Raw genomic sequence first — 25306 nt, 5'->3', positions numbered from 1 at the left:
GATTTGCTTCTTTGGCACACAGTCTTCTACACACTTACTAATGAAGTCAGTTACCGTAGTGGCGTACTCGTTCGGGCTGGTCGCAGAGTTTTTAAATACTGACCAGTCCACTGACTCGAAGCAGTCCCGTAGGAGATCATCCGATTCCTCAGACCAACAATGCACAACTTTCTTTGACGGATTCTCTCGCTTCAGGTTTTGCTTCTAAGCCCAACTGCGACTTTGGTTTAAACTTCAGGTAAGTGAAATTTCCTGACATAATACTCTCCCAAGCACTCCATAAACTCAATTTCCTTGACCAGGCTTTTGGACTTAACATAATGCCCCTGTCTTCGGATTGGTATCAATTTATTGAGGGTCCGATAATGCCCCTTGGAATGTTTCACTACATTAAAGATGCTATATAAATGCAAGTTGTTGTTGAGGCTTAAACAAAATAAAGTAAATAGGGTGACTTTCACTGCAGCTGAGATTCACAACGATTTGCCTGCTGCATCCTGCCGGTATTGGGACGGGACACGGCCGATAGGTCCCGGGAGAGGCCTTTTCCAGGATTCCCGACGGTTGTTACGTCTCGCGAGATCTAACCAGTTTAAGAACCCACTTGGCCGTGCTGACAACGGATAGAACGGCCACCCGGCATCTAGCGGCCTCGCCGAGGAGACCCCAGACGGGTTCCGTTCAGTCCTGGTCCCCACAAATGAGGACCACGTATAGGCATTTGGGGGGGCCTTCGAGGCAATCGGAGGCCCCCAGGTGGTCGGCCTCTGGCCAGGCTGGCACCCTGGCAGTGCCACCTGGGCACCCTGGCCGTGCCACCAGGGTGCCAGCCTGGCCACTTGTACTCCTCTATAGCAAAGAATTCCAAAGATACACAATCTTATTGATAGAATTTTACATCTCTAAGGGTCAGTTGATAGCTGAATGGGTGGGGTTGGTGGGCAATAAATTGGCTGTAAAGCCACGGGTGCCACCCCCAGTGCTTACTTGCGCACCCCCTCCCCACCCCTATCTCTCCGCTCAGCTCCACTGCAGTTTTACATATGCCCAAGGGGGAGGTGTTGGGTGGCCAAACCAACCTTGGATCTACTGAGGACCCTAACTGGTGCTCGTTTCCCACAGTGGGCAGAGGGTATCATTAATTTGAAGACAGCAAAATCTCATTCCTGTGTTTTTAGGGAGGAAAGGAAGGATAACACCTTTAGGGGGCACCCAGGCCTCATCGGATCCCTTCCCCATTCCCAGTCTTCCCCCTCCTCCAGCCTTCCGACAACCCCGGCCTGTGTACCCTGGCCTCCCACCCACCACCTCAAGAAGGATAAATCAATCGGACCAGTATTCTTATTTCCCCGTTTTACTGTTTTTTTTCTTCTGGGTCACTGCCCCCTCACAGGTATCTCTTATTCTGGCCTTGTCAAAATTCTCCCCAACTCACCTCCCCAACCAACTGCATTGATGATGGCTGCTGGAGCCTGGATGGACTCCCAGCAGACAATCATTTGAAACTTCCCACCGTTCCTAATCAGGGCCTTGCAGTATTGCACTCTATTGCCTCAGATTATATTTGTAAAGGGTAAATCTTGTGAAACGAACCTAATTGAATTTATTGAGCAGGTAATTGGGATGGTAGATAAGGAAATGTCCATCAATGTTACTTATATGGACTTCCAAGGCGTTGGGGAAGACAGTACATAATGTACGGTCACTGGGTGAGCAGTCCAGATGCCCAGGCCCGTGCCAACCGGTGGAATTTGAATTCAATTAATAAAATCTGCAATTGAAAGCTACTCTCAGTAATGGTTGCCATGAGTCTATCATCGAATGGTGTAAAAAGCCATCTGGTTCACTAATGCCCTTGAGGGAAGGAAATCTTTCATCCTTAACTAGTCTGGCGTACGTGTGACTCCAAACCTGATGTGGTTGACTCTTAACTGCCCTCTGAAATGGCCCAGTGAGCCACTCACCTCTGAAGGGAAATTTGGGACGGGCAACAAATGCTGGCCTTGCCAGCGACACCCACAGTCCATGAATGAGTAAGGAAACAAAATCGACAAGATTGCACGTACATAGAATCAGAGAATTTACAGTGCAGAAAGAGGCCATTCGGCCCATCGAGTCTGCCGACCATAGGAAAAAGCACCCTACCCAAGCCCACACCTCCACCCTATGCCCCGTAACCCAGTAACCCCACCCAACCATTTTGGACACTCAGGGCAATTGATCATGGCCAATCCACCTAACCTGCACATCTTTGGACTGTGGGAGGAAACCCATGCGGGGGTGTCAACAAAAATGGGAGCACACGGAATTGGAGCCAACATGTCTCAGTTTGCTGACGGCACCAAGTTAAATGATACAGTAAATACTATAGATGGGAGCAGAAAGTAGCTAAGGGATATATATGAAGTGACTGAGCAAAACTGTGATAATTAGTGTTCAATGATGGCAAATGTAACCTGAGAAAGATAGATCAGAGTATTTTCTAAATGGCTAGAAACAAGCAACTGTGGATGAACCACAGAGAGCAAGGTACAGAAATCCCTCAAAGTTAGTGTGCAGGTGCAAAGAAACTCATTAAAATCTCTAATGGAATGGTCTGTCTCACAGGTAATGGAATACAAAGAGGAGAAGATTTGTTTCAAGCACGTCACTATCTCCCCAAGTGATGCCCCATCTGAATTATTGTGGCAGCAGGGCAGCACAGTGGTTAGCACTGCTGCCTCACAGCAGTTCGATTCTGATCTCGGGTGACTGCCTTGTGGAGTTTGCACCTTCTCCCAGTGTTTGCGTGGGTTTCCTCCGGGTGCTCCGGTTTCCTCCCACAGTCCATAGATGTGCGGGTTAGGTGGATTGGCCATGCTAAATTGACACTTAGTGTTAGATGGGTTTACGGAGATAGGATGGTGGATTGGGCCTAGGTAGGTGTTCTTTTGGAGGTTCGGTGCAGACTGCATGGGCTGAATGTCCTCCTTCTGTAGGGGTTCTATGAATACCTCAGGAGGGATATACTGGCCTCAGAGTGGGGACAACACTCATTTGCCACAATGAGAATAAGACACAATAGATTAAGTTATGAGGAGATTGCATGTACTAGGCTTGTATTCCGTTGTGTAAAAAAGATTGAGATTGTCTCTGATGATCAATGGAATTGACAGGGTAGAAACTATTTCCTCATGATGAACGAGTACAGACAATAGCCAATAACTTTCAAATTACAGCTGGGCCATTCAGGGGTGGCATCAGAATATACTTCTTCACACAAAGGAAATCTGGAACCATCTCTCCTCAATACACAAGACTACAGATCAAGTGTTAGAAAACAGGACTCTTATAGCTCGGTGCCTGGTGGCCGGCGCAGACATAATGGACCAAAGGGTCTCTTTTTGTGTTGCAAAACACGATGATTCCACAAATCTATAACATGACAGTCAATTGCAAATTTAAAAACCGAGGCAGATCGATTTTCGTTAGGTGAGGACATTACGGACTACCGTACCAAGGCAGCTAGATGGAGTTAAGACACAGATTTGCAATGGCAGAATTTGAATGGCAAAATCTGATGAAGTAGCTGATGGCGTCCTCCTGTCCCCTCTGCACGGTTCGTCCAACCAGTTCCTGAATCCACCACAATAACTGCTCACCAATATCCTCGCCGTTCTGCTTTATGCACCAACTTCCTTTTGAGATATGGGGCCCGATTTTTGAATGGCTGCAGATGCAGATCTGTAGGCAATTAAGCAGAAAGATTGGCAGGAGACAGCGGCATGTCTCCGGGACATTTTAACGGAGGTTGGGTCAGAGGCACAATACGCACCCGCAATCCACGGGTAGCTAGTTGAAGCAATTCAGCGGCCTATGCAATACATTCTCGGTGTCAACTGGGATATTCCAGTTGCTGGGTGGGCCTGGGCCCCACCCTCCCACCCCGTGGTTGTTTTGTTACCAGTGTGGTAGGTAAAATGTGCTACTCAATCCTTGGTTAGTGATGAGGTATTGTGAATCCCGATGAAGAAGATTCAAACTCTTCAGCACGGTAGCATTGTGGATAGTACAATTGCTTCACAGCTCCAGGGTCCCAGGTTCGATTCCGGCTTGGGTCACTGTCTGTGCGGAGTCTGCACATCCTCCCCGTGTGTGCGTGGGTTTCCTCCGGGTGCTCCGGTTTCCTCCCACAGTCCAAAGATGTGCAGGTTAGGTGGATTGGCCATGATAAATTGCCCTTAGTGTCCAAAATTGCCCATAGTGTTGGGTGGGGTTACTGGGTTATGGGGATAGGGTGGAGGTGTTGACCTTGGGTAGGGTGCTCTTTCCAAGAGCCAGTGCAGACTCGATGGGCCGAATGGCCTCCTTCTGCACTGTAAATTCTATGAAATTCCAGTAGTAACAAAAGGTTTATTGAGTAAGTACAACAATATTTACATGAGTTCTTTACTTTAATTTTGATACTAGTGATGAGGTTAACAAGATCTAACTATGGTAACTATACGTAACTCCACTGGCCATCTAAACTAGTCTGCTGTTGCTTTGAATACAGTCCACCCAAGAGAGAGAGAGAGAGCCCCAATGTGGCTGCCTTTTATACCCCTGTTGGTCCTGCCCTCTAGTGCTCCTGATGACACATTAACCCCTTGTGTACATGCACACATAGAGATCACTGCAGTGGTCACCAGAATGCCTCAAGTGAAAGGAAGCCGTCTCCTGGCAACAGGCCTGGGCTGGAATTTTCCGACCCCATCGTAGCGGAACCCGGGAGATTCCGAGAGTCAGCCAAAATTCCGTTGCCTTTCGGTGGGATCAGTTGATCCCAGTGGCAGGGGAGACTGGAAGATTCCGTCTCTGGAGGGTGGTGGGGGGATGCTGCAATATTCCAGAATAATATAAAGCCCCCCCTTTCCCCCGCCAGTGCTGCCGGTGCAGTCCTCCCTGTAGATGGGCCCCTCATCCCCTCCACAATGGCGGTCTTGTAGTTTGTTCTTATTTTCAAAGTAAGGGCACCTCCATCTTGAATCTCCCTCTCTTACATCAGCTCTCTCGGTTCTGGATTATCTCCTATTGGCCGTTTCAATATCGGGAGTCCCTCATTGGAGGGTGAACATACCTTCTGGCCATTAATTGGCCATTCCTTGGAAAATCATATTGGGTGACTGCTACGGATACGATGTGGGGTAGGGGACCCCATTTCAACTGGTGTTAGGATCCTTAAACAAAAATTCTGCCCAGTAGATCTCTAAAACAGACTATCTGGTCATGATTGCATTATGCAATCTCGCTGAGGAAATTTGCTGGTGTCTTACCTGATATTACAACAGTGAGGGCACTTTGAAAGTACTTCATTGGCTGTAAAGTTCTTTGGACCGTCTGAAGATCATGAAACGCTGGACTAAGCACTGCAGTAACCCCATTAAAAAGGCATAACCTGTATTCTCCAACCACATTTTAGTAAGTTAATTTTGAAATCCCTGTGTCAGCACTGTAAAGGAATCACAACTCCTCCAAACTTTAATATTGTTGATAAAAAGCGACACTTATTGCCGAAGTTTCTCATCTTGCACTCATCAGGGCAATTACATCTGCGACATTGGCTCCGGATCCAGAGCAATGTGGCGGAATCTCAAAGTTCCTCTGAAATGAAGGGCAGTTGAGGATGGGCAATAACTGTTGGCCCAACCAGTGATGCTCACATCCCGTAAATGAAAAAAATATGTTTCCTACTTTCTGTTCCCCTCTCTCCTGCAAGGATTGGTGCTGGGTCGCCTGCTGTTTGTAGGGTAGAATAATAATCTCTTCGGGAATGTGGGTGGTATGATCAGTAAGTTGGCAGATGAGACAAAAATTGGTGGGGTGGTAAATAGTGAGGAGGAAAGCCTTAGATCACAAGACTATAGATGGGCTGGTCAGGTGGGCAGAACAATGGCAAATGCACGGTAGCACAATGGTTATCACTGTTGCTTCACAGCGCCAGGGTCCCAGGTTCCATTCCCGCTTGGGTCACCGTCTGTGCGGAGTCTGCACATTCTCCCCGTGTCTGCGTGGTTTTCCTCCGGGTGCTCCGTTTTCCTCCCACAAGTCCTGAAAGACGTTCTTGTTAGGTGAATTGGACGTTCTGAATTCTCCCTGTGTACCCGAACAGGCTGGTTTAACACAGTGGGCTAAATCGCTGGCTTTTAAAGCAAACCAAGGCAGGCCAGCAGCACGGTTCAATTCCCGTATCAGCCTCCCCGAACAGGCGCCGGAATGTGGTGACTAGGGGTTTTTCACAGTAACTTCGTTTGAAGCCTACTTGTGACAATAAGCGACTTTCATTTTCATTCATTTCAGGAGCCGGAGTATTGTGACTAGGGGATTTTCACAGCAACTTCATTGCAATGTTAATGTAAGCCTACTTGTGACAATAAGGATTATTATTATAACTGTTTATTATGTAGGAGTAAGTGCCGAATCCAATTAAGTAGTGTAAATAAATCTTCAGCTTTGTTCGATATAAAAGCTAGTTGTGGTCTTTGTGAACATTACACCATCCATCGTAGGATTAGAACCACAATGAACACGACATGGTACCAGGAGCATATTTATAAAACAATAAGCAAATAGATTACACAGGATAGCTTTAAGAAGATTGAAGAAAGCAATCACACCACTACACCGATCTAAACATCGACGACGGATCATAAGATGGAGAGTCTGAACAAACCTTTCTACTTCAGAACATCCGGTAAACTATGTCAAAACTGCGCATTTTCCAGACAATAGATAGAGTAGATAGTAAGAACCTTTTCCCCATAGTTGAGGGGTCAATAGCCAGGGGCATAGGTTTCAGGTAATGAGAGATTTAGAGCAGATTTGAGGAAGGCCTTTTTCACCCAGAGGGTGGTGGGAATCTGGAGCTTGCTGCCTGAGAGGGTGCTAGGGGCAGGAAACTCTCACAACATTTAAGAAGCATTTCGATGAGAATTTGAAATGCCATAGCACACAAGGCTGCGGACCAAGTTTTGGAAAATGGGATTAGAATAGGTAGGTGCTTGATTGTGGCATGGTGGCACAGTGGTTAGCACTGCTACCTCACAGCGCCAGATAGCCGGGTTTGATTCTGAATGTGGAGTTTGCACATCCTGGTTGCACCTGCGTGGGTTTCCTCTGGGTGCTCCGGTTTCCTCCCACAGTCCAAAGACGTGCAGGTTAGGTGGATTGGCCGTGCTACAATTCCCCTAAGTGTCCAAACGTTAGGTGCAGTTATGGGGATAGGGTGCGGAGTGGGGCTGCGTGGGGTCCTTTTTCGGAGGGTCGGTGCAGTCTTGATGGGCCAAATGGCCTCCTTCTGCACTGTAGGGATTCTATGATTTCTATGGGCAGTGCAAACACGATGGGCCAAAGGACCTCATTCTATGCTGCATGACTCTGTGACCATATGACAAGAATGCTGACGTCAGGGGATAACGTCAGAGGACCCTGACATTGGCATCCTTGTGAATTGTCCTGATGAGTGTCATAATATCCACGTATGTATATAATGAAGTCCAGACAGGCAGTGATTGACACACAGGATGACCAGTAAGCACACAGCACAGTGCAGCCAATCACCAGACAGAACACCACCACTATAAAGCCAGAGGGCACTAGGTTTCCCGCTCTCTCTGGACCCAGCCACTGAGACAGTCAGAGTCCACGGCATAGCTAGTACAAACACCATGCGGTAGCGAGTAAGTCTGGTCAGGCTAGTACAAGGTCTCCAGTCAGTTCAGTATAGTGTCGACCCACAGTTAAATATGTATGTTAGTTCTATCGTTCAATAAAAACGTGTTGGATCTTCTACAGGGTTAGACGTCTGTTTCTCGTATCGTTGCATCAAGTGCAGTCCACACCGAACCGACCTGCCTAACACATCATGGTACCACGGAATGATACTGAAAATTGACGGACCTACCTGAATCAGCATTGACCAGCAAGCAGCCATCCGGTGACATGGAAAACATCCAGCCTCCTCCACAGCTCCGCATCTCCGGCAACCTCGGCGCAAATTGGAAGCTCTTCAAGCAAAAGTTCCTCTGGTACATCGAGGCCTCCGACCTCGAAGCAGCATCGGATGCCAGGAAGATCGCGCTATTTCTCTCCACCGCGGGGGACCACGCCAGCTACATCTACAACTCCGTCACGTTCGCTGACGGCGAACACAAACCAAAATTCAAAACAGTCCTACTGAAGTTTGACAGCCACTGTGACATTGAGGTGAATGAGAGCTTTGAACAGTACGTTTTGCAGCAGAGGCTTCAGGGTAAGGATGAACCTTTTCAGTCCTTCGTCACCCATCTCCGCATCCTCGCGCGGTCATGTAACTATGACTCAACGGCTGATTCCATGATCCGGGATCAGATCGTTTTCGTGGTCCACTCCGACTCCCTTCGGCAGCAGCTCCTGACAGTCAAACAGTTGACCCTCTCTGTCGCTATCGAGACGTGCGTTGTCCATGAGCATGCTAAGAATCGTTACTCCCACATCAGGGCGGCAGAAACTGCAAAGCTGGCATCCCACGAGGCGGAACTGGTGCAGGCCATTTCACAAATGCAGGGCCTGAGCATCGAGGAGAGTGGCCGTTTCGCACACTTTTCGCCGATCCCTGCGCATGCGCGCCACGACAGAGTGGATGACGAGCTCGACAACCCGACTGCGCAGGTGCGTATGTCGACCGACCGCACTGCGCATGCGCAATGGCGCATGGAACGTGCTGACGTCGGCGTCATGACGTGTCCGAATTGTGGCTCCGTCCACTTAAAGCGGCAATGTCCGGCAAAAGGACGCTGGTGTCTACAGTGTGGCAAGCTTGGCCACTACGCAGCCCTTTGCAGATCTGCTCCACCACTCAGCAGCCAGCGATCCCAGCTGAGGCGCAGAATACAATAAGGCATGCCAGAGTATGATCCCGACAGCCCAAAGGACCCTGATTCTGAGTGCCTCAAGTCCCCATACCGGGTGGGCTTCATAACTACACATCCGCTGCCTTCCACCACACCTACGCAATGCCTCTCGATCCTCAGTGTGGATCCTGACGACGAGGGGTCTGCTGTCCTCACAGTGAACAAGGCCCGCATCTGGTTCAGACTGGACACCGGCGCATCGGCGAACCTCATCTCGAAATCCGACCTCGGCACCATCCGCGCCAAACCAAGTATTCTTCCACCAGCCTGCCAGCTCCTTGACTACAATGGCAACGCCATAGCTGCCAGTGGGTCGTGTCAACTGTGGGTATCCAATAAGGCGATCAAGGCGGCGCTGCGGTTTGAAATCGTCGGACCTGACAGAGCGTCTCTGCTCGGTGCTCGTGCCTGCAAACTCCTGAACCTTGTGCACGCTCCCATACCGATACAAAATCCTGCTCAAGCCGAACGCCACTCCTGTAATTCATGCACTACGCCGGGTGCCGGCGCCCCTCAAGGATCGTCTAAAGAAACAATTACAGGACATCCAAGACCAGGGCATCACATCAAAGGTTACAGAGCCCACAGACTGGGTCAGCTCCATGGTCTGCGTCAAGAAGCCATCAGGGGAGCTTCGCATTTGCATTGACCCGAAGGATCTAAACCGCAACATCATGCGGGAGCATTACCCGATACTAAAACGAGAAGAGTTGACCAGTGAGATGGCTCATTCCAAATTCTTTACTAAGCTCGACGCCTCCAAGGGATTTTGGCAAATACAGCTGGACGCGTCCAGTCACAAGTTGTGCACGTTAAACACCCCGTTTGGTCGTTACTGCTACAACCGGATGGCTTTTTGCATCGCATCTGCCTCCGAAGTATTTCACCACATCATGGAACAGATGATGGAAGGAATCGAGCGGGTGCGAGTGTACGGTGACGATGTCATTATCTGGTCCACAACGCCCCAGGAACACATCGCTCGCCTCAAGCAGGTATTCCAAAGAATCCATGAACATGGTCTTCAGCTCAACAGGGCCAAGTGCTCATTTGGCCAATCAGAGATCAAATTCCTAGGTGACCACATCTCGCAGCAGGGTGTACGGCCAGACGCCGACAAGGTCTCGCCGATCAACACCATGAAGACCTCGGAGGACAAAAAGGCAGTCTTCCGCTTGCTCGGAATGGTCAACTTCCTCGGGAAATTCATTCCCAATATGGCATCCCACACCACGGCCCTCCACCATCTCGTCAAAAAGTTGACGGAATTCCAGTGGCTGACCACGCATGAAGAGGAATGGCGCGAGCTGAAAGCAAAACTCACGACATCCCCGGTCCTAGCGTTGTTCGACACAATCAAGGAAACCAAGATATCAACTGTGCAAGCCATGATGGCATTGGGCCGGTGCTCCTTCAGCAGGATGACTCCGCGTCCTGGGCTGCAGTGGCGTATGCCTCCAGGGCCATGACGCCCACTGAGCAACGGTACGCTCAGATTGAGAAAGAGTGTCTGGGCCTCCTAACAGGGATAGTCAAGTTCCACGACTATGTTTATGGCCTGCTGAAATTCACAGTAGAGATGGACCACAGGCCTCTAGTCCACATAATCCAGAAGGATTTAAACGACATGACGCCTCAGTTACAGCGTATTCTTCTAAAGCTACGCCGCTACGACTTCGAACTGGTCTACACACCAGGTAAAGAGCTGATTGTTGCAGATACCCTGTCCAGGTCCATTACCTGAACAAAGAGACTTCATCTGCCACATAGAAGCCCAAGTGCAGTTGTGTGCCTCAAACCTTCCGGCCTCCGACGAACGGGTGGTCCAAATTTGTGAGGACACGGCCAAGGATCCTCTGCTGCAACGCGTGATGCAGCACCTCAGCAATGGCTGGCAGAAGGGACAATGTCCCCAGTTCTAAAATGTAAAAGACGACGTGACGGTGGTGGAGGGAATCCTTCTGAAACTCGACAGAATCATACTTCCTCAGAACATGCGGGCTATGGTGCTGGGCCAACTCCATGAGGGTCACCTTGGGGTCGAGAAATGCCGACGCAGAGCTCGGAGGCGGTCTATTGGCTGGGCATCAGCCAGGACATTGCCGACACAGTCCTCAACTGCCCGACCTGTCAGAAGTTTCAGCCAGCTCAACCTAAAGAAACGTTGTAGCAGAGGATCCGTGGTCCAAAGTAGGTGTAGACCTTTTCCACGCCAAGGGGCGTGACTACGTACTCCTGGTCGACTACTTCTCCACTTACCCAGAAGTAGTGAAACTGTCCGAACTCACGTCGAAAACAGTAATCAAAGCCTCCAAAGAAACGTTCGCTAGGCATGGGATATCGCTCACGGTAATGAGCGACAACGGTCCTAACTTTTACAGTCAGGAATGGTCTGACTTCGCACAGTCCTACAACTTCCGTTACGTTACCTCCAGTCGACACTATCCGCAGTCAAATGGGAAGACCGAAAAAGGGGTCCACATTGTAAAGTGGCTGCTGTGCAAAGCTGCAGATTCAGACTCCGATTTTAACATGGCGATGCTGGCATACAGGGCGACCCCACTGTCCACTGGATTGTCTCCAGCCCAGATGCTCATGAATCACACTTTGAGGACCATAGTTTCAGCCATTCACATTCCCGACCTTGACCACCTCACGGTCCTACAGAAAGTGCAGTAGTCACGGGCCCAACAGAAAGCCACGTACGATGCCCATGCCACGGATCTGCCCGAGCTGGCCCCAACTGATCATGTTCGTATCCAGTTGCCTGAGGGCGGCTGGTCAGCCACAGCTGTGGTGCTCAAACAAGACCACGGGCAGCACGGTAGCATTGTGGATAGCACAATTGCTTCACAGCTCCAGGGTCCCAGGTTCGATTCCGGCTTGGGTCACTGTCTGTGTGGAGTCTGCACATCCTCCCCGTGTGTGCGTGGGTTTCCTCCGGTTTCCTCCCACAGTCCAATGATGTGCAGGTTAGGTGGATTGGCCATGATAAATTGCCCTTAGTGTCCAAAATTGCCCTTAGTGTTGGGTGGGGTTACTGGGTTATGGGGATAGGGTGGAGGTGTGGACCTTGGGTAGGGTGCTCTTTCCAAGAGCCGGTGCAGACTCGATGGGCCGAATGGCCTCCTTCTGCACTGTAAATTCTATGAAAAAGTGGCCCCAAGATCATTCCTTGTCCGCATGGCTCATGGCTCCCTGCTTTGGCGCAACAGACGGGCAATGCGAAGAGTTCCACACCCACTACCTGCCCCGCCGCCTACGATGCATCCTCCGGATGTACCCCACCATGAGGCCACCGATCTACCAGCAATCCTGCCGGTCCACGCGCCCACCACGATGCCAGCGATCCCGCCTCTCCAAGCACAGGCGGCTCCTAATCCGCCTCTGCGGCGATCAACTAGAATTCGGCGCTCACCACAAAGACTAAATCTATAGACTGAGCTTTTGTACATTTTTGTGACTTCAGCAATTGGACCTCTGTAAATATCGTTTTGTTTGCCATGTATCTGCACTATCGCAACCTTCCAATATATATACGTTTGTTTAGGCATCTTTTTGTATATAGTCAGGTACATATATATATATATATTTATATGCATCCACACCTTAGTATTTTTTTTTAAAAGGGGGGGAGATGTATCCACGCATGTATATAATGAAGTGTAGACAGGCAGTATTTGACACACAGGATGACCAGTAAGCACACAGTACAGTGCAGCCAATCACCAGACAGGACACCACCACTATAAAGCTAGAGGGCACTAGGTTTCCTGCTCTCTCTGGACCCAGCCACTGAGACAGTCAGAGCCCACGAGCATAGCTAGTACAAATACTATGCGGTAGCTAGTAAGTCTGGTCAGGCTAGTACAAGGTCGCCAGTCAGTTCAGTATAGTGTCGACCCACAGTTAAATATGTATGTTAGTTCAATCGTTCAATAAAACCGTGTTGGATCTTCTACAGTGTTAGAGGTCTGTTTCTCGCATCGCTGCATCACGTGCATTCCGCACCGAACCGACCTGCCTAACACATCAATGAGTGCTACAACAAAAAGCTTCAACAACAAATGTCTCTTTTTTCAGCAGTATTCAAGTTCTGTACTGTCTTCAAATGTTATTCCTAATAACAATTTGTTATAATTTGGTTCCACACACTGCTATCCAATTCCACCAAAGTAGCTTCTTCAACTTAGGAGACTGTTTATGCTCCTTGTCCAAGTGGTACTTGTCAACAATTATATTACTGGCACTCTTCCAAGGTGTTCCTTAACTTGTTCAAATATCCCTTGTTATAGGGGCTGGTTTAGCACAGGGCTAAATAGCTGGCTTTTAAAGCAGACCAAGGTAGGCCAGCAGCGCGGGTTCAATTCCCATACCTGCCTCCCCGAACAGGCGCCGGAATGTGGCGACTAGGGGCTTTTCACAGTAACTTCATTTGAAGCATACTTGTGACAATAAGCGATTTTCATTTTATTTTTCATTTATACAAAATCAAACCAAAAATGGCTGCTCCCATCAAGCAGATCCTCCTGGGTCATAAGCAATTGTTAATATTTAATAGATTCAAACAACCTTTTAATTCATTTCTGAGCTCTCGCCTCAATCGAAAATGCCTCCACCTTGACCATACTATCAAAAAATCACTGATTCATAGAGCACAAAAGGAGCCCATTTGACCTTTTGTATCTGTATTGCCTCTATGAAAGAGCGTGCATGCTGTTCTACTCCTCCGCATTTTCTCCATAGTTCTACATTTTTTTAAAAAGTACATATTCAATTGCTTTTTGAAAGTTACTATTGAATCTGTTTCCATTGCCTTTTGAGACAGTGACCTCTAGATCATAAAAGCTCGCTGAGTAAAATAAATTCTTCTCATCTCCCCCTGGCTCAATGCCAATTGTTTCAAATCTGGGGCTTCAAGTTACCAACTCTCTCCTTCGAGTAAAACCAGTTTCTCCCTCTCTACTGCATCAAAATGTATCGATTAAATCTCCCTTTAATCTTCTCCATTCCAAGGAGTATAAACCCAGACACAGTCTGGATAAATGATATTGCTCATCCCTGATGTCAGTCTAGTAAGTCTCCACTTCACTCCAAGGCCTGCACCCTCTCCGAGGCCTGCACCCTCTCCAAGCCCTCTACCCTCTCTAAGACCTTGACAACTTCCTCAAGTGTGGGAAGAAGAGTTAAGAGGGGTAAAATAATAGAATTGAGATTATAGAAAATACAAGGAGTTATAAGTATGGTTTAGAGTACCTGTGTGTATATGTATGGTGTGATTAATAAGGTTGGTGAGTTGCAGGTGCTAAGAGTATCCTGGAATATGGCGCAACTGATGATTGTCTCAAAAGAGTCACAACACCAGGTTAAAGTCCAACAGGTTTATTTGAAATCACAGGCTTTCGGAGCGCTGCTCCTTCATCAGGTGAAGTGGAGGCAGGTTCACAAACACAGCATATCTAGGCAGAGACACAATTGCGAGATAATTACAGATTGGAATGTGAAGAATAGTTGGAATGTGAGTTTTTACAGGTAAACAAGTCTTCACAGGTACAAACAGTGTGAGTGAAGCAAGGGATAATCAATCGCGGTATGAATTGTCCCACACCAGCACAGTCAGTCGGATTCTGCACACCCGGGCAGTATGGTGGGGGTTACATGTGATGTGACATGAACCCAAGATCCCGGTTGAGGCCGTTCTCATGTATGTGCAGCCCCTTCCAGTCGGGAACACTTCAGCAGTCAAGGACATTCAGCCTCCGAACTTCGGGTAAATATTCTCCAAGGCGGCTTTCAGGACGAAGGACAACGCAGACTCGCTGAGCAGAAACTGGTGGCCAAGTTCCACATGCATGAGTACGGCCTCACCCAGGATCTCGGGTTCATGTCACATTACATGTAACCCCACTATACTGCCCGGGTTTGCAAAATCCTACTGACTGTCCTGACTTGAGGCAATTCACACCTCGATTCCTGTGATTATCACTCACTCCACTCACTGTTTGTACCTGCAAAGACTTGTTTACCTGTAAAGACTCGCATTCCAATCTGTCACTATCTTACAATTGTGTCTCTGCCTATATGTGCTGTGTTTGTAAACCTGCCGCCACTTCACCTGAGGAAGGAGCTGCGCTGCAAAAGCTTGTGATTTCAAACAAACCTGTTGGACTTTAAGCTGGTGTTGTGAGACTTCTTACAGTGCCCACCCCAGTCCAACGCTGGGGTCTCCACATCATGTCTCAAACAAGGAGAAGATTGAATGCTTAGTATTACTGGGTACAAGATATTCAGAAAAGATAGTGAAAGGTAAAAAGGAGGGTTAGCAGTATCGAAGAAGGAAAATATCGCAGAGTTGAAAACAATGTCCTTGAAAGGTAAAAAATATGAACAATTTGTTTGAGGTTAAGAAAGATTAATGTATTTTACATTACTCCTGTGAAGGATAGAGAAACAGATTTTCGGGAAACTGCTGAGAAGTGCAAAAGCTAAAGAGTCATGATATTGCAAGATGTTGATTGCTGCAATACTGAATGAGCCAATGATTGTGTTAAGGGGCGACATTCTCCGACCCCCCGCTGGGCGGAGAATCGCTGGGGGCTGGCGTGAATCCCGCCCCCGCCGGTTGCCGAAGTCTCCGGCACCAGAGATTCGGCGGGGGCGGGAATCGGGCCGGGCCGGTTGGCGGGCCCCCCCGCTCGATTCTCCGGCCCGGATGGGCCGAAGTCCCGCCGATAAATTGCCTGTCCCGCCGGCGTAAATTAAATCACCTACCTTACTGGCGGGACAAGGCGGCGTGGGCGGGCTCCGGGGTCCTGGGGGGGGCGCCGGGCGATCTGGCCCCGGGGGGTGCCCCCATGGTGGCCTGGCCCGCGATCGGGGCCCACCGATCCGCGGGCGGGCCTGTGCCGTGGGGGCACTCTTTCCCTTCCGCCTCCGCCACCGTCTCCACCATGGCGGAGGCGGAAGAGACTCCCTCCACTGCGCATGCGTGGGAAACTGTCAGCGGCCGCTGACGCTCCTGCGCATGCGCCGCTCCGAGATGTCATTTCCGCGCCAGCTGGTGGGGCACCAAAGGCGTCGGCCTAGCCCCTCAATGTTGGGGCTCGGCCCCCAAAGATGCGGAGCATTCCGCACCTTTGGGGCGGCGCGATGCCTGTCTGATTGGCGCCGTCTTGGGCGCCAGTCGGCGGACATCGCGCCGTTTCGGGAGAATTTCGCCCAAGGTTAGAGAGGGGTTGGGCAGTACGGTGGTGCAGTTGTTAGCACTGCTGCCTCAGGGCGCCGAGGACTTGGGCTCAATCCTGGACCCGTCTGTGTGGAGTTTGCACATTCTCCCCGTGTCTTCAGGGTGTCACCCACATAAACCCAAAGATTTGCAGAGTAGGTAGATTGGCCACGCTAAATTGCCTCTTAAGTGGAAAAGAAATAATTGGGTACTCTAAATTGATTTTATAAAAGGATAGAGAAAGGGAGGGAACTCTGGGCCTTAATCTTCCATCCTCGTTCGCAACGGGGAGGGGGAGAGGGGCACAGGGAGGTGGGGGGGGGGGGGGGGCGAAGGACGACCAAAGCCAGAGCTCCTTGGAAGACAAAGAAGCTAAGAACGTGAGACAAAGCAGAGAAAGGAGACCGAGGACAGACGCCAGCTTGGCGATACAGGCAGAGAATCAGAATGAATATCGGAAGTACGGCGGAGAAGTGAAAAAGGAAATGAGAGGCAAAGAGACAGGACAAGAATAGATTGGCAGCTAGCAGAATAGGGAATGGAATGGTCTTCTAACAGTAAAATGTTATCAGATGAGCAGTGGGAAGTTAGGGATCAAAAATGGACACCTCTGTGCAGAGCCAATGGGCATGACAGCATAATGGAAGTAAAGCAACAGTGAGGAAGATGCTGAAAATGATTTTCAGCTGCATTCGCCATCAGAGAGAACGGGAGGTGGTGGCGTTGTGGTGTGGCCTCTGTACTAGAAATCCAGAGACCCAGGGTAATGATCTAGGGACTCACCACTGCAGGTGGTGGAATTTAAACTCAATAAAATATCTGGAATTAAAAGTCTAATGATGACCATGAAACCATTGTTGTAAAAACCCGGAAATCCTGGAAATCGGCTACTCTTACCTGGTCTGACATTCATGTGTCTCCAGACCCACAGCGATGCGGTTGACTCTTAAATGCCCTCTGAAATGGCCGAGCCAACCACTCAATTGTATTCAACTTGTATGAAAACACAAAAAAGGAATGAAACCGGACGGACAACCTGGCATCGACCCAGGCACCGGAAACACCACTATCACCATTCCTGGGTATGTCCTGTCTCACCGGCAGGATAGACCCAGCAGAGGTGGTGGCACAGTGGTATGCAGTCACCCTAGGAGTGCTCAGCATTAACTCTGGACCCCATGAAGTCTCGTGGCTTCAGGTTACACATGGGCAAGGAAACCTCCGGCTGATTACCACGCATCGGCCACCAACAGCTGATGAATCAGTGCTCCTCCATGTTGAACACCACTTGGAGGAAGCACTGAGGGTGACAAGGGCCATCATCAAGGGTGGCTCAGTAGTACCACCAGAGACCGAGCTGGCCGGGCTGGCACTGCAGCAGGTGGTGAGGGAACCAACAAGAGGGAAAAACATACTTGATCACATCCTCACCAATCTGCCTGCTGCAGACGCATCTGTCCATGACAGTATCGGTAGAAGTGAGCACCGCACAGTCCTTGTGGAGACAAAGTCCCATCTTCACATTGAGGATACGCTTCATCGTGTGTTATGTGGCACTACCATCGTCCTAAAAAGGATAGACTTCAAACAGATCTAGCAACTCAAGACTGGGCATCCATGAGGCGCTGTGAGCCATCAACAGCAGCAGAATTATATTCAACCACATGCAACCTCATGGCCCGGCATATCCCCCACTCTATCATTGCCACCAAGTCAGGGATCAACCCTGGTTCAATGAAGAGTGCAGGAGAGCAAGCCCGGAGAAACACCAGGCATATCGAAAAATGAGGTGCCAACCTGGTGAAACGACAACACAGGACTACTTGTGTGCCAAACAGCATAAGCAGCAAGTAATAGACAGAGCTGAGCGATTCCACAACAAACGCATCAGATCTAAGCTCTGTCGTCCTGTCACATCCAGCCGTGAATGGTGGTGGACAGTTAAACAACTCACTGGAGGAGGAGGCTCCACAAATATCCCCATCGCCAATGATGGAGGAGCCCAGCACATCTGTGCTAAAGACAAGGCTGAGGCATTCGCACCAATCTTCAGCCGGAAGTGCCGAGTGAATGATCCATCTCAGTCTCCTCCAGAGGTCCCCAGAATTGCAGATGTCAGTCTTCAGCCAATAGGACTTAATAAATGTGATATCAAAAAACTGCTGAAGGCACTGGATATTGCAACAGCTATGGGCCCTGACAATATTCTGGTAATAGTACTGAAGACATGTGCTTTAGAACTTGCTGTATCCCTAGCCAAGCTGTTCCTGTACAGCTATAACACTGGCAAATACCAGGCAATGTGGAAACTTACCCAGCTGTGTCCTGTACACAAGAAACAGGACAAATCCAACCAAGCCAATCATCGCCCTATCAGTTTACTCTCCATCATCAGCAAAGTGATGGAAGGAGTTATTAACAGTGAATTAAAGGGCAGCACAGTGGCCTAGTGGTTAGCACAGCTGCCTCACGGCACTGAGGTCCCAGGTTCAATCCCGGCTCCAGGTCACTGTGTGAAGTTTGCACATTCTCCCCGTGTCTGCGTGGGTTTCGCCTCCACAGCCCAAAAATGTGCAGGTTAGGTGGATTGGCCACGCTAAATTGGCCCTTAATTGGATTTTAAAATAACAGTGCATTAAGTGGCAGTTACTCTAACCTGCTCACGGATGTTCAGTTTGGGTTCCGCCAGCGTCACTCAGCTTCTGACCTCATTACAGCCTTGGTTCAAACATGGACAAAAGAGCTGAATGCCAGAGGTGAGGTGAGAATGACTGTGCTTGACATCAAGGCAGCATTTGTCCGAATATGGCATCAAGGAGCCCTAGCTAAACTGGAGCCAATGGGAATCAGGGGGGAAACTCTCAGTTGGTTGGCGTCGTACCTGGCAGAAAGGAAGGTGGTTGTGGTGATTGGAGTTCAATCCTGGACATCAATGTAGGAGTTCCTCTTGGTAATGTCCAAGGACCAACTATCTTCAGCTTCTTCATCAATAATCAACCTTCTATCATAAGGTCAGAAGTGGGATGTTTGTAGATGTTCAGCATCATTCACGACTCCTCAGACAATGAAGCAGTCCATGTCCAAATGCAAAAAGATCTGGACAAGGCTTGAGCTGACAAGTGCCAGGCAATACCATCTCCTACAAGAGATATCTAACCTTCACCCCTTGACATTCAATGGCATTACCATTGCTGAATCCTCCAAGCATTCTGGGGGTTACCATTGGTCAGAAACTGAACTGGACTAGCCACATTAATACTGTGGCTACCAGAGCAGATCAAAAACTAGGAATACTATGGTGAGTAACTCACCCCCTGACCCCCAAAGTCTGTCCACCATCTACAAGACACAAGTCAGGGGTTGAATGGAACACTCTCCACTTGCCTGGATAAGTGTAGCTCCAACAACACTCAAGAAGCTCGACACCATCCAAGACAAAGTAGCCCGCTTGATTGCTACCCCCTCCACAAGCATTCAAACACTCCACCACCAATGGGCAGTGGTAGCCGTTTGTATCAACTACAAGATGCACTGCAGTAACTCATCAAGGTTTCTTAGACAGCACCTTCCAAACACATGACCACCACCAGGAGGTTTCCCTCCAAGTCACTTACCATCCCGACTTGGAAAAATATCGCCCTTCCTTCAATGTCGCTGGGTCAAAATTCTGGAACTTTCTCCCTAATAGCACCGTGGGTGTACCTACACCTTAGGGACTGCAGTGGTTCAACACGGCAGCTCACCACCACCTTCTGATGGGCAACTAGGGATGGGCAATAAATGCTGGCCTAACCAGCGACGGCCACAACCCGCAAATTAATTTTTTAAAAGGTGCAAAATCTGGAGCGTGTCAGGAAACGCGATCCTCTCCGGAGAGATCGTATTCCCTGATTATCCCCGCCTCTCGCCGCTGATGTAACCGGATTCCAGCCCGCAAATGAAGAGCATCAGCCACATGTCAATAAATTTTAATATTATTAACGCCACCCCCTCCCCCCCACCACATGATTCCCCTTTCACTGAATATTCATACCTCACTGATGTGAAGTCACGTTGGTGAGATTTGCAACAGATTTGGCAAAATGAGGCTCAGTCAAGGATCCCTCTGGGGGTGCAAAGGTAAGTATAGCCCTGGGATTATAGGGGAATGCTCGGCTATTGCGAATGGTGCTGAACATTGTGCAGTCATCAGCGAATATTCCTATTTCTGGCCTTATGTTGGAAGGAAGATCATTGATGAAGCAGCTAAAGATAGTTCGGCCTGGGACACTACTCTGAGGAACTCCTGCAGCAATGAGATGATTGGCCTATAACCACCATAAATATCTTCCTTTGTGCCAGGTATGACTCCAATAGGTGGTAGTTTTCCCTCTGATTCCCATTGACTCCAGTTTAGCTAGGGCTCCTTGATGCCACACTCGGTCAAATGCTGCCTTGATGTCAACGGCAGTCACTCTCACCCCACCTCTGGCATTCAGCTCTTTTGTCCATGTTTGAACCAAGGCTGTAATGAGGCCAGGAGCTGAGTGACCCTGGCGGAACCTAAACTGAGCATCCGTGAGCAGGTTATTGCTAAGTAAGTGCTGCGTGATAGCACTGTTGATGACCTCTTCAATCGCTTCATTGATGATCGAGAGTAGGCTAATCGGGCAGCAATTGGCCGGCTTGGATTTATCCTAGTTTTTATGTACAGGACATACCTGGGCAATTTTCCACGTTGTCAGGTAGATGCCAGTGTTGTAGCTGTACTGGAACAGCTTGGCTCGGAATATGGCAAGTTCTGAAGCACATGTCTTCAGTACTATTACCGGAATATTGTCAGGGCCCATAGCTGTTGCAGTATCCAGTGCCTTCAGCCATTTCTTGATATCACGTTTAGTGAACCAAATTGGCTGAAGCCTGACATCGTATTTGCTGGGGACCTCCGGAGGAGTCTGAGGTGGGAGGCCTGACAGCATGAGGGAAACAGTATTAATAGAGTGCATGCTCACCTTCGCACACTTGGAGGATGTTGACAGTGTCGCCAATCTGAAGAGGGATGTGATATTCCTGGGTGCCTTTGAAATTCCACACAGCTGAAAAGAAAATGGGGGGGGGGAAAAAAAATGTTTAAACAATAATGTCAGGGAGAAAATATAATTAGGTGACTTTGCAAGCTTCAGATGAAAGATTTGTGCTGCAAATTGGAATGATTAAAAATAGGACAAAAAAATCCTGGGCTAAATGTTGCTGAAATGAAAGACACTGAGGCGCAGCAGTCATCAAAGTGATGGCATAGATTACTATTCACAAGAAAATATTTAATCTTAAATGGCACAGTAGGAAATGAATGCTGAGCAAACAGACCTGGAAGAGAAATTAATAATATATACATTTATACATAACACCTTATCACATTGACTTGTCTTCATATGATGAATTATCATTGAACTGCAGGCATGCCAGTATTACACAACTGCACAATTCCACAAGCAGCTTTGCATTGAAAGGTGCTAACCCTGGCTCAATGGGTAGTACTCTCGCCTTGGAGTCATGAACGTTGGGAGTTTAGGTCCCACACCAGAGACTTCTAAACATTTACAGCACAGCAGGAGGCCATTTGCTCCATTGTGTCAATGCTGCAAAGAAGCTATTCAGCCTGATCCCAACTTTCAGCCTTTGGTCCATAGCCTTGGTTTTATTATTCTTTCTTGGGATGTGGACGTCACTGGCAAGGCCAGCATTTATTGCCCATCTCTCGTTGCCCGTGAATTGAGTGGTTTTCTTAGCCATTTCAGAGGCCAGTTAAGGGTCAACCGCTGAGGGTCTGTGAGGGTCTGGAGTCACGTGTAAACCGAGACAGGGCAAGGCCGGCATTTCCTTTCCTAAAGGACATCCGTGAACCAGATGGATATCTATGGCAATTGACAGTGGTCTCATGGTCACCTTCATTGAGACAACCTTTTCCATTGCAGATTATTAGTTTAATCAAAAATTCCACCAGTTGCTGTGGTGCGATTTGAACCCTTGCTCCCAGATTTGTAGCTCGTGCCTCTGGATTACAAGATGCTCAGGTGGCACTGGCAGTGCCAGGTGCCAGGTTGCCCATACCAGGGATCGGGCCTGCGGGCCCTGACCTTAAGACGTAGGGTAATTGGGGGGGGTGCGCAAAGAGCTGTCCAAACTTTCAAAGTATCAATGAAAATAGAAGCTAATCAGCCACTACTGCTTTGCTTAGTACAAATTCTCATACAATTCAACCCCTCCTACCACCATTGGGGGTCACCCTGGCTGAGTTGTTAATGGGTAGGCATCCCAGGAACCTTCCAGAGAGGGTGGAGGCTAAGCAAGCCTCTCAGAAGGGCCGCCATGTTACAGCCAAGAAGGACAGGTCATTTCAACAATTTAATGTACTTGAAGAACTTTGGAAGAGTCATTGTCAGGGCTGGACCAGTATCTTATGCCATAGATCTACAGGGCGGTGAGGCGAGAAAAAACGTTGATCATTTGAGATGGAGCGAAACAGTCATCCCCCGAAAAGGGGCGGGTGGGCCGAAGCCCAGCTACCAGTATACCGCTTGCTGAGTAGGTGGTGTTAGAACCAAGATCTTCTCAAGAGTAACCCTCAGGAGCCAGAGAAGGAGTTGAAGAAGCAGTCAGTACCACCCCTATTTTGGACTTTGCCTGCCCTTGCTGTAGACTCAGATGCCTCTAATCTGGAAGAGCCAGTGGCCAAGTCGCCCGATAGATTTACCTCATGAACTTTGTTTTGTGCTCCCTCACTGAAACTCTCTTTGTCTGTACATAACTGTAAATAAGAGTTTTTCTGTTTTTATATTTCAGAGATCTGTAAGGAAATTTGGGAAGGGAGGAATGTGGTAGCGTGGCTCCTTTAAGGGACAATACTTCACGGGCCTCGTGACATGCCCTGAGCCTATGGGAACAGAGTGCCGCAAACGTTAGCCTATCAGGTGTTTTTAGCGCGGATTTAGTTATTGGGGTTTGGTTACCCTGGGAGTCATGGGAACAAGACCTGTGGTAAAGCTTTCCTGTGTACACAGTTCTTCTTAGTTCAATAAATCTGTTATGTTTCAACATTGTCTCATCGATTGTTTGCAAGCACACTTCGATGTGGTTGACCCTTAACTTCCTTCAGAAATGGCCTGGAAAGCCACTCAGCTCAAGGGCAATGCATAGAATCCCTACAGTCCAGAAAGAGGCCATTCAGTCCATCAAGTCTGCGGCCCTTGGAAAGAGCACCCTACTTAAGCCCAGACCCCCACCCTATCCCCGTAACCCAGAAGCCCCATCTATCCTTTTTTTTACACAAAGGGGCAATTTAGCATGGCCAATCCACCAAACCGGCACATCTTTGGACTGTGGGAGGAAACCGGAGCACCCGGAGGAAACCCACGCAGACACGGGGAGAACATGCAAACTCCACACAGTCACCCGAGGCTGGAATTCAACCCGGGACCCTGGAGCTGTGAGGCGGTAGTGCTAACCACTGTGCCACCGTGCCGCCATCCCATTAGGGATAAATAACAAATGGTGGCCTTGCCAACACCACCCACAGGGACTGGTTTAGCTCAGTGGGCTAGACAGCTGGTTGGTAATGCAGAACCAGGCCAGCAGCGCGGGTTCAATTCCCACATCAGCTTATCCGAACAGGCGCCGGAATGTGGCGACTAGGGGCTTTTCACAGTAACTTCGTACTTGTGACAATAAAAGGTTATTATTATTGTCCCATTAATTAATTCTTTAAAAACGCAATTAAGTCTCTGGAGCGGTGCGTGATTCAAAACCAAGAGTGCTACACCCTGAGCCATGTTTAACAGCAAAATGATGGAATGCTCTCTTGCCTCAATCACTCCAGGTTACAATCTGTACCAAGAAATTTCATCTGAACAATGTCCTCTCTGCTTTAATGACACTGGTAAAGTAATGATCGCTCATGTCAGTTGTGGCTCAGAGCCTGTGAGCTGTGGTTTCAAATCCTGCACCAGGATTTAAATACAAAAATCAAGGTGCATCACTTAGGGAGATTTGATAGAAAAGTGCACAAGATTATCACATGGTTGATAAAGCTATTCTCATTAGCCCATTGCACGAGGACATCGGTGTAAGGTTTTGGGCAAGAGATACAGAGGGAAAACGAGGAAGCGCTCTGAAGCAGCGAATGGTCATGATGTGGAACCCGCTGCCCACGAGTATGGCGTAGGCCGAGATAACGAATGATCGGAAAAGGAAATTGGATGGGTGCTTGAGGGACATAAACGTCCAGGGTTACGGGGTTAGCGCAGGGGAAAGGGGCTAATTGAATTGCTCAACAGAGCTGAAATTATCTTGAAGAGCCAAATGGCCAACTAATCCACTGCGATGAATCTACAGCCCTATTATAACAGTGACTACACGTCATTACCTATAAAATGTATGGGACATCCGGAGGTGTAAGGTACAAATATACTTCTTTCATCATTGACTGCCCATTCCCTTTACCAAAATGCTTCACACAGTTTTTTGTCTTTGGGTTGTGGGGGTGAAACCCATGCAGTCATGGGAGAATGTGCAAACTTCATACGGACAGTGACCCGGGCCAGGGTTGGACCTGGGTCCTCGGCACCGTGAGGCAGCATTGCTAACCACCGTGCCGCCATGCCGCCCCGGGTCATACAGTTCGAAGGAATTCTATTCATTCTCTTCTGCAAATGGGCTTCAGAGGTCAGCCCTGAAACGGGAAGTAAGACGTTGTGAAAGGTAAAGCGGAAGTTCAGTCTGACCAATGTCTGCTTGTAAATGACAACTGTTGTGGGTAAAATCTCGACAGGGAGAAGTATGGCTTTCCAAAGGAGGTCAATAGGGAAAACAAGGGAAGACAAATTTGTCATGGGAAGATAATGCAGAGATGGAGGGTTTTATCCTTCACTCTCCCTAATTTTCTTCATCTCCAATTGGTAAGGAAAAAAATAGTGGAGGCTGCGGCATTGAATTCGTACAAGGCAGAATTAGACAGATTTCTTGGCAAGGGGGCAAGGATTATTGGGGTGCAGACAGAGAAAACACAGGCACATCAGCCATGACCTTTTTGAATGGCAAAGTAGGCTCAAAGGGCCAAATAGCCTGTTCTGTGTTCCTGTTGACTGGAAATTATTACCCAGCTGCCGTTATTTGTGATATGAACAAAGGGCAGAAA

At 48.7% G+C, this 25306-nt stretch overlaps 1 protein-coding gene across 1 annotated transcript in view; it reads right to left on the bottom strand.

Annotated features, from left to right (window-relative positions):
- The window catches only part of LOC140409300 (dedicator of cytokinesis protein 2-like), a 1572852-nt gene that overhangs the window by 1458641 nt on the left and 88905 nt on the right, over positions 1-25306 (bottom strand). Inside the window, exon 2 of the mRNA XM_072497681.1 lies at positions 21126-21209. Coding sequence (XP_072353782.1) covers positions 21126-21209 — 84 coding nt within the window. The remainder of the gene's footprint in view (positions 1-21125; positions 21210-25306) is intronic.

This window comes from Scyliorhinus torazame, chromosome 3 (assembly GCF_047496885.1).
Source record: "Scyliorhinus torazame isolate Kashiwa2021f chromosome 3, sScyTor2.1, whole genome shotgun sequence".
Lineage (NCBI taxonomy): Eukaryota > Metazoa > Chordata > Chondrichthyes > Carcharhiniformes > Scyliorhinidae > Scyliorhinus > Scyliorhinus torazame.
Note: the sequence above shows the minus strand (reverse complement) of the source record. Positions and strands in the feature narration are given on the sequence as shown.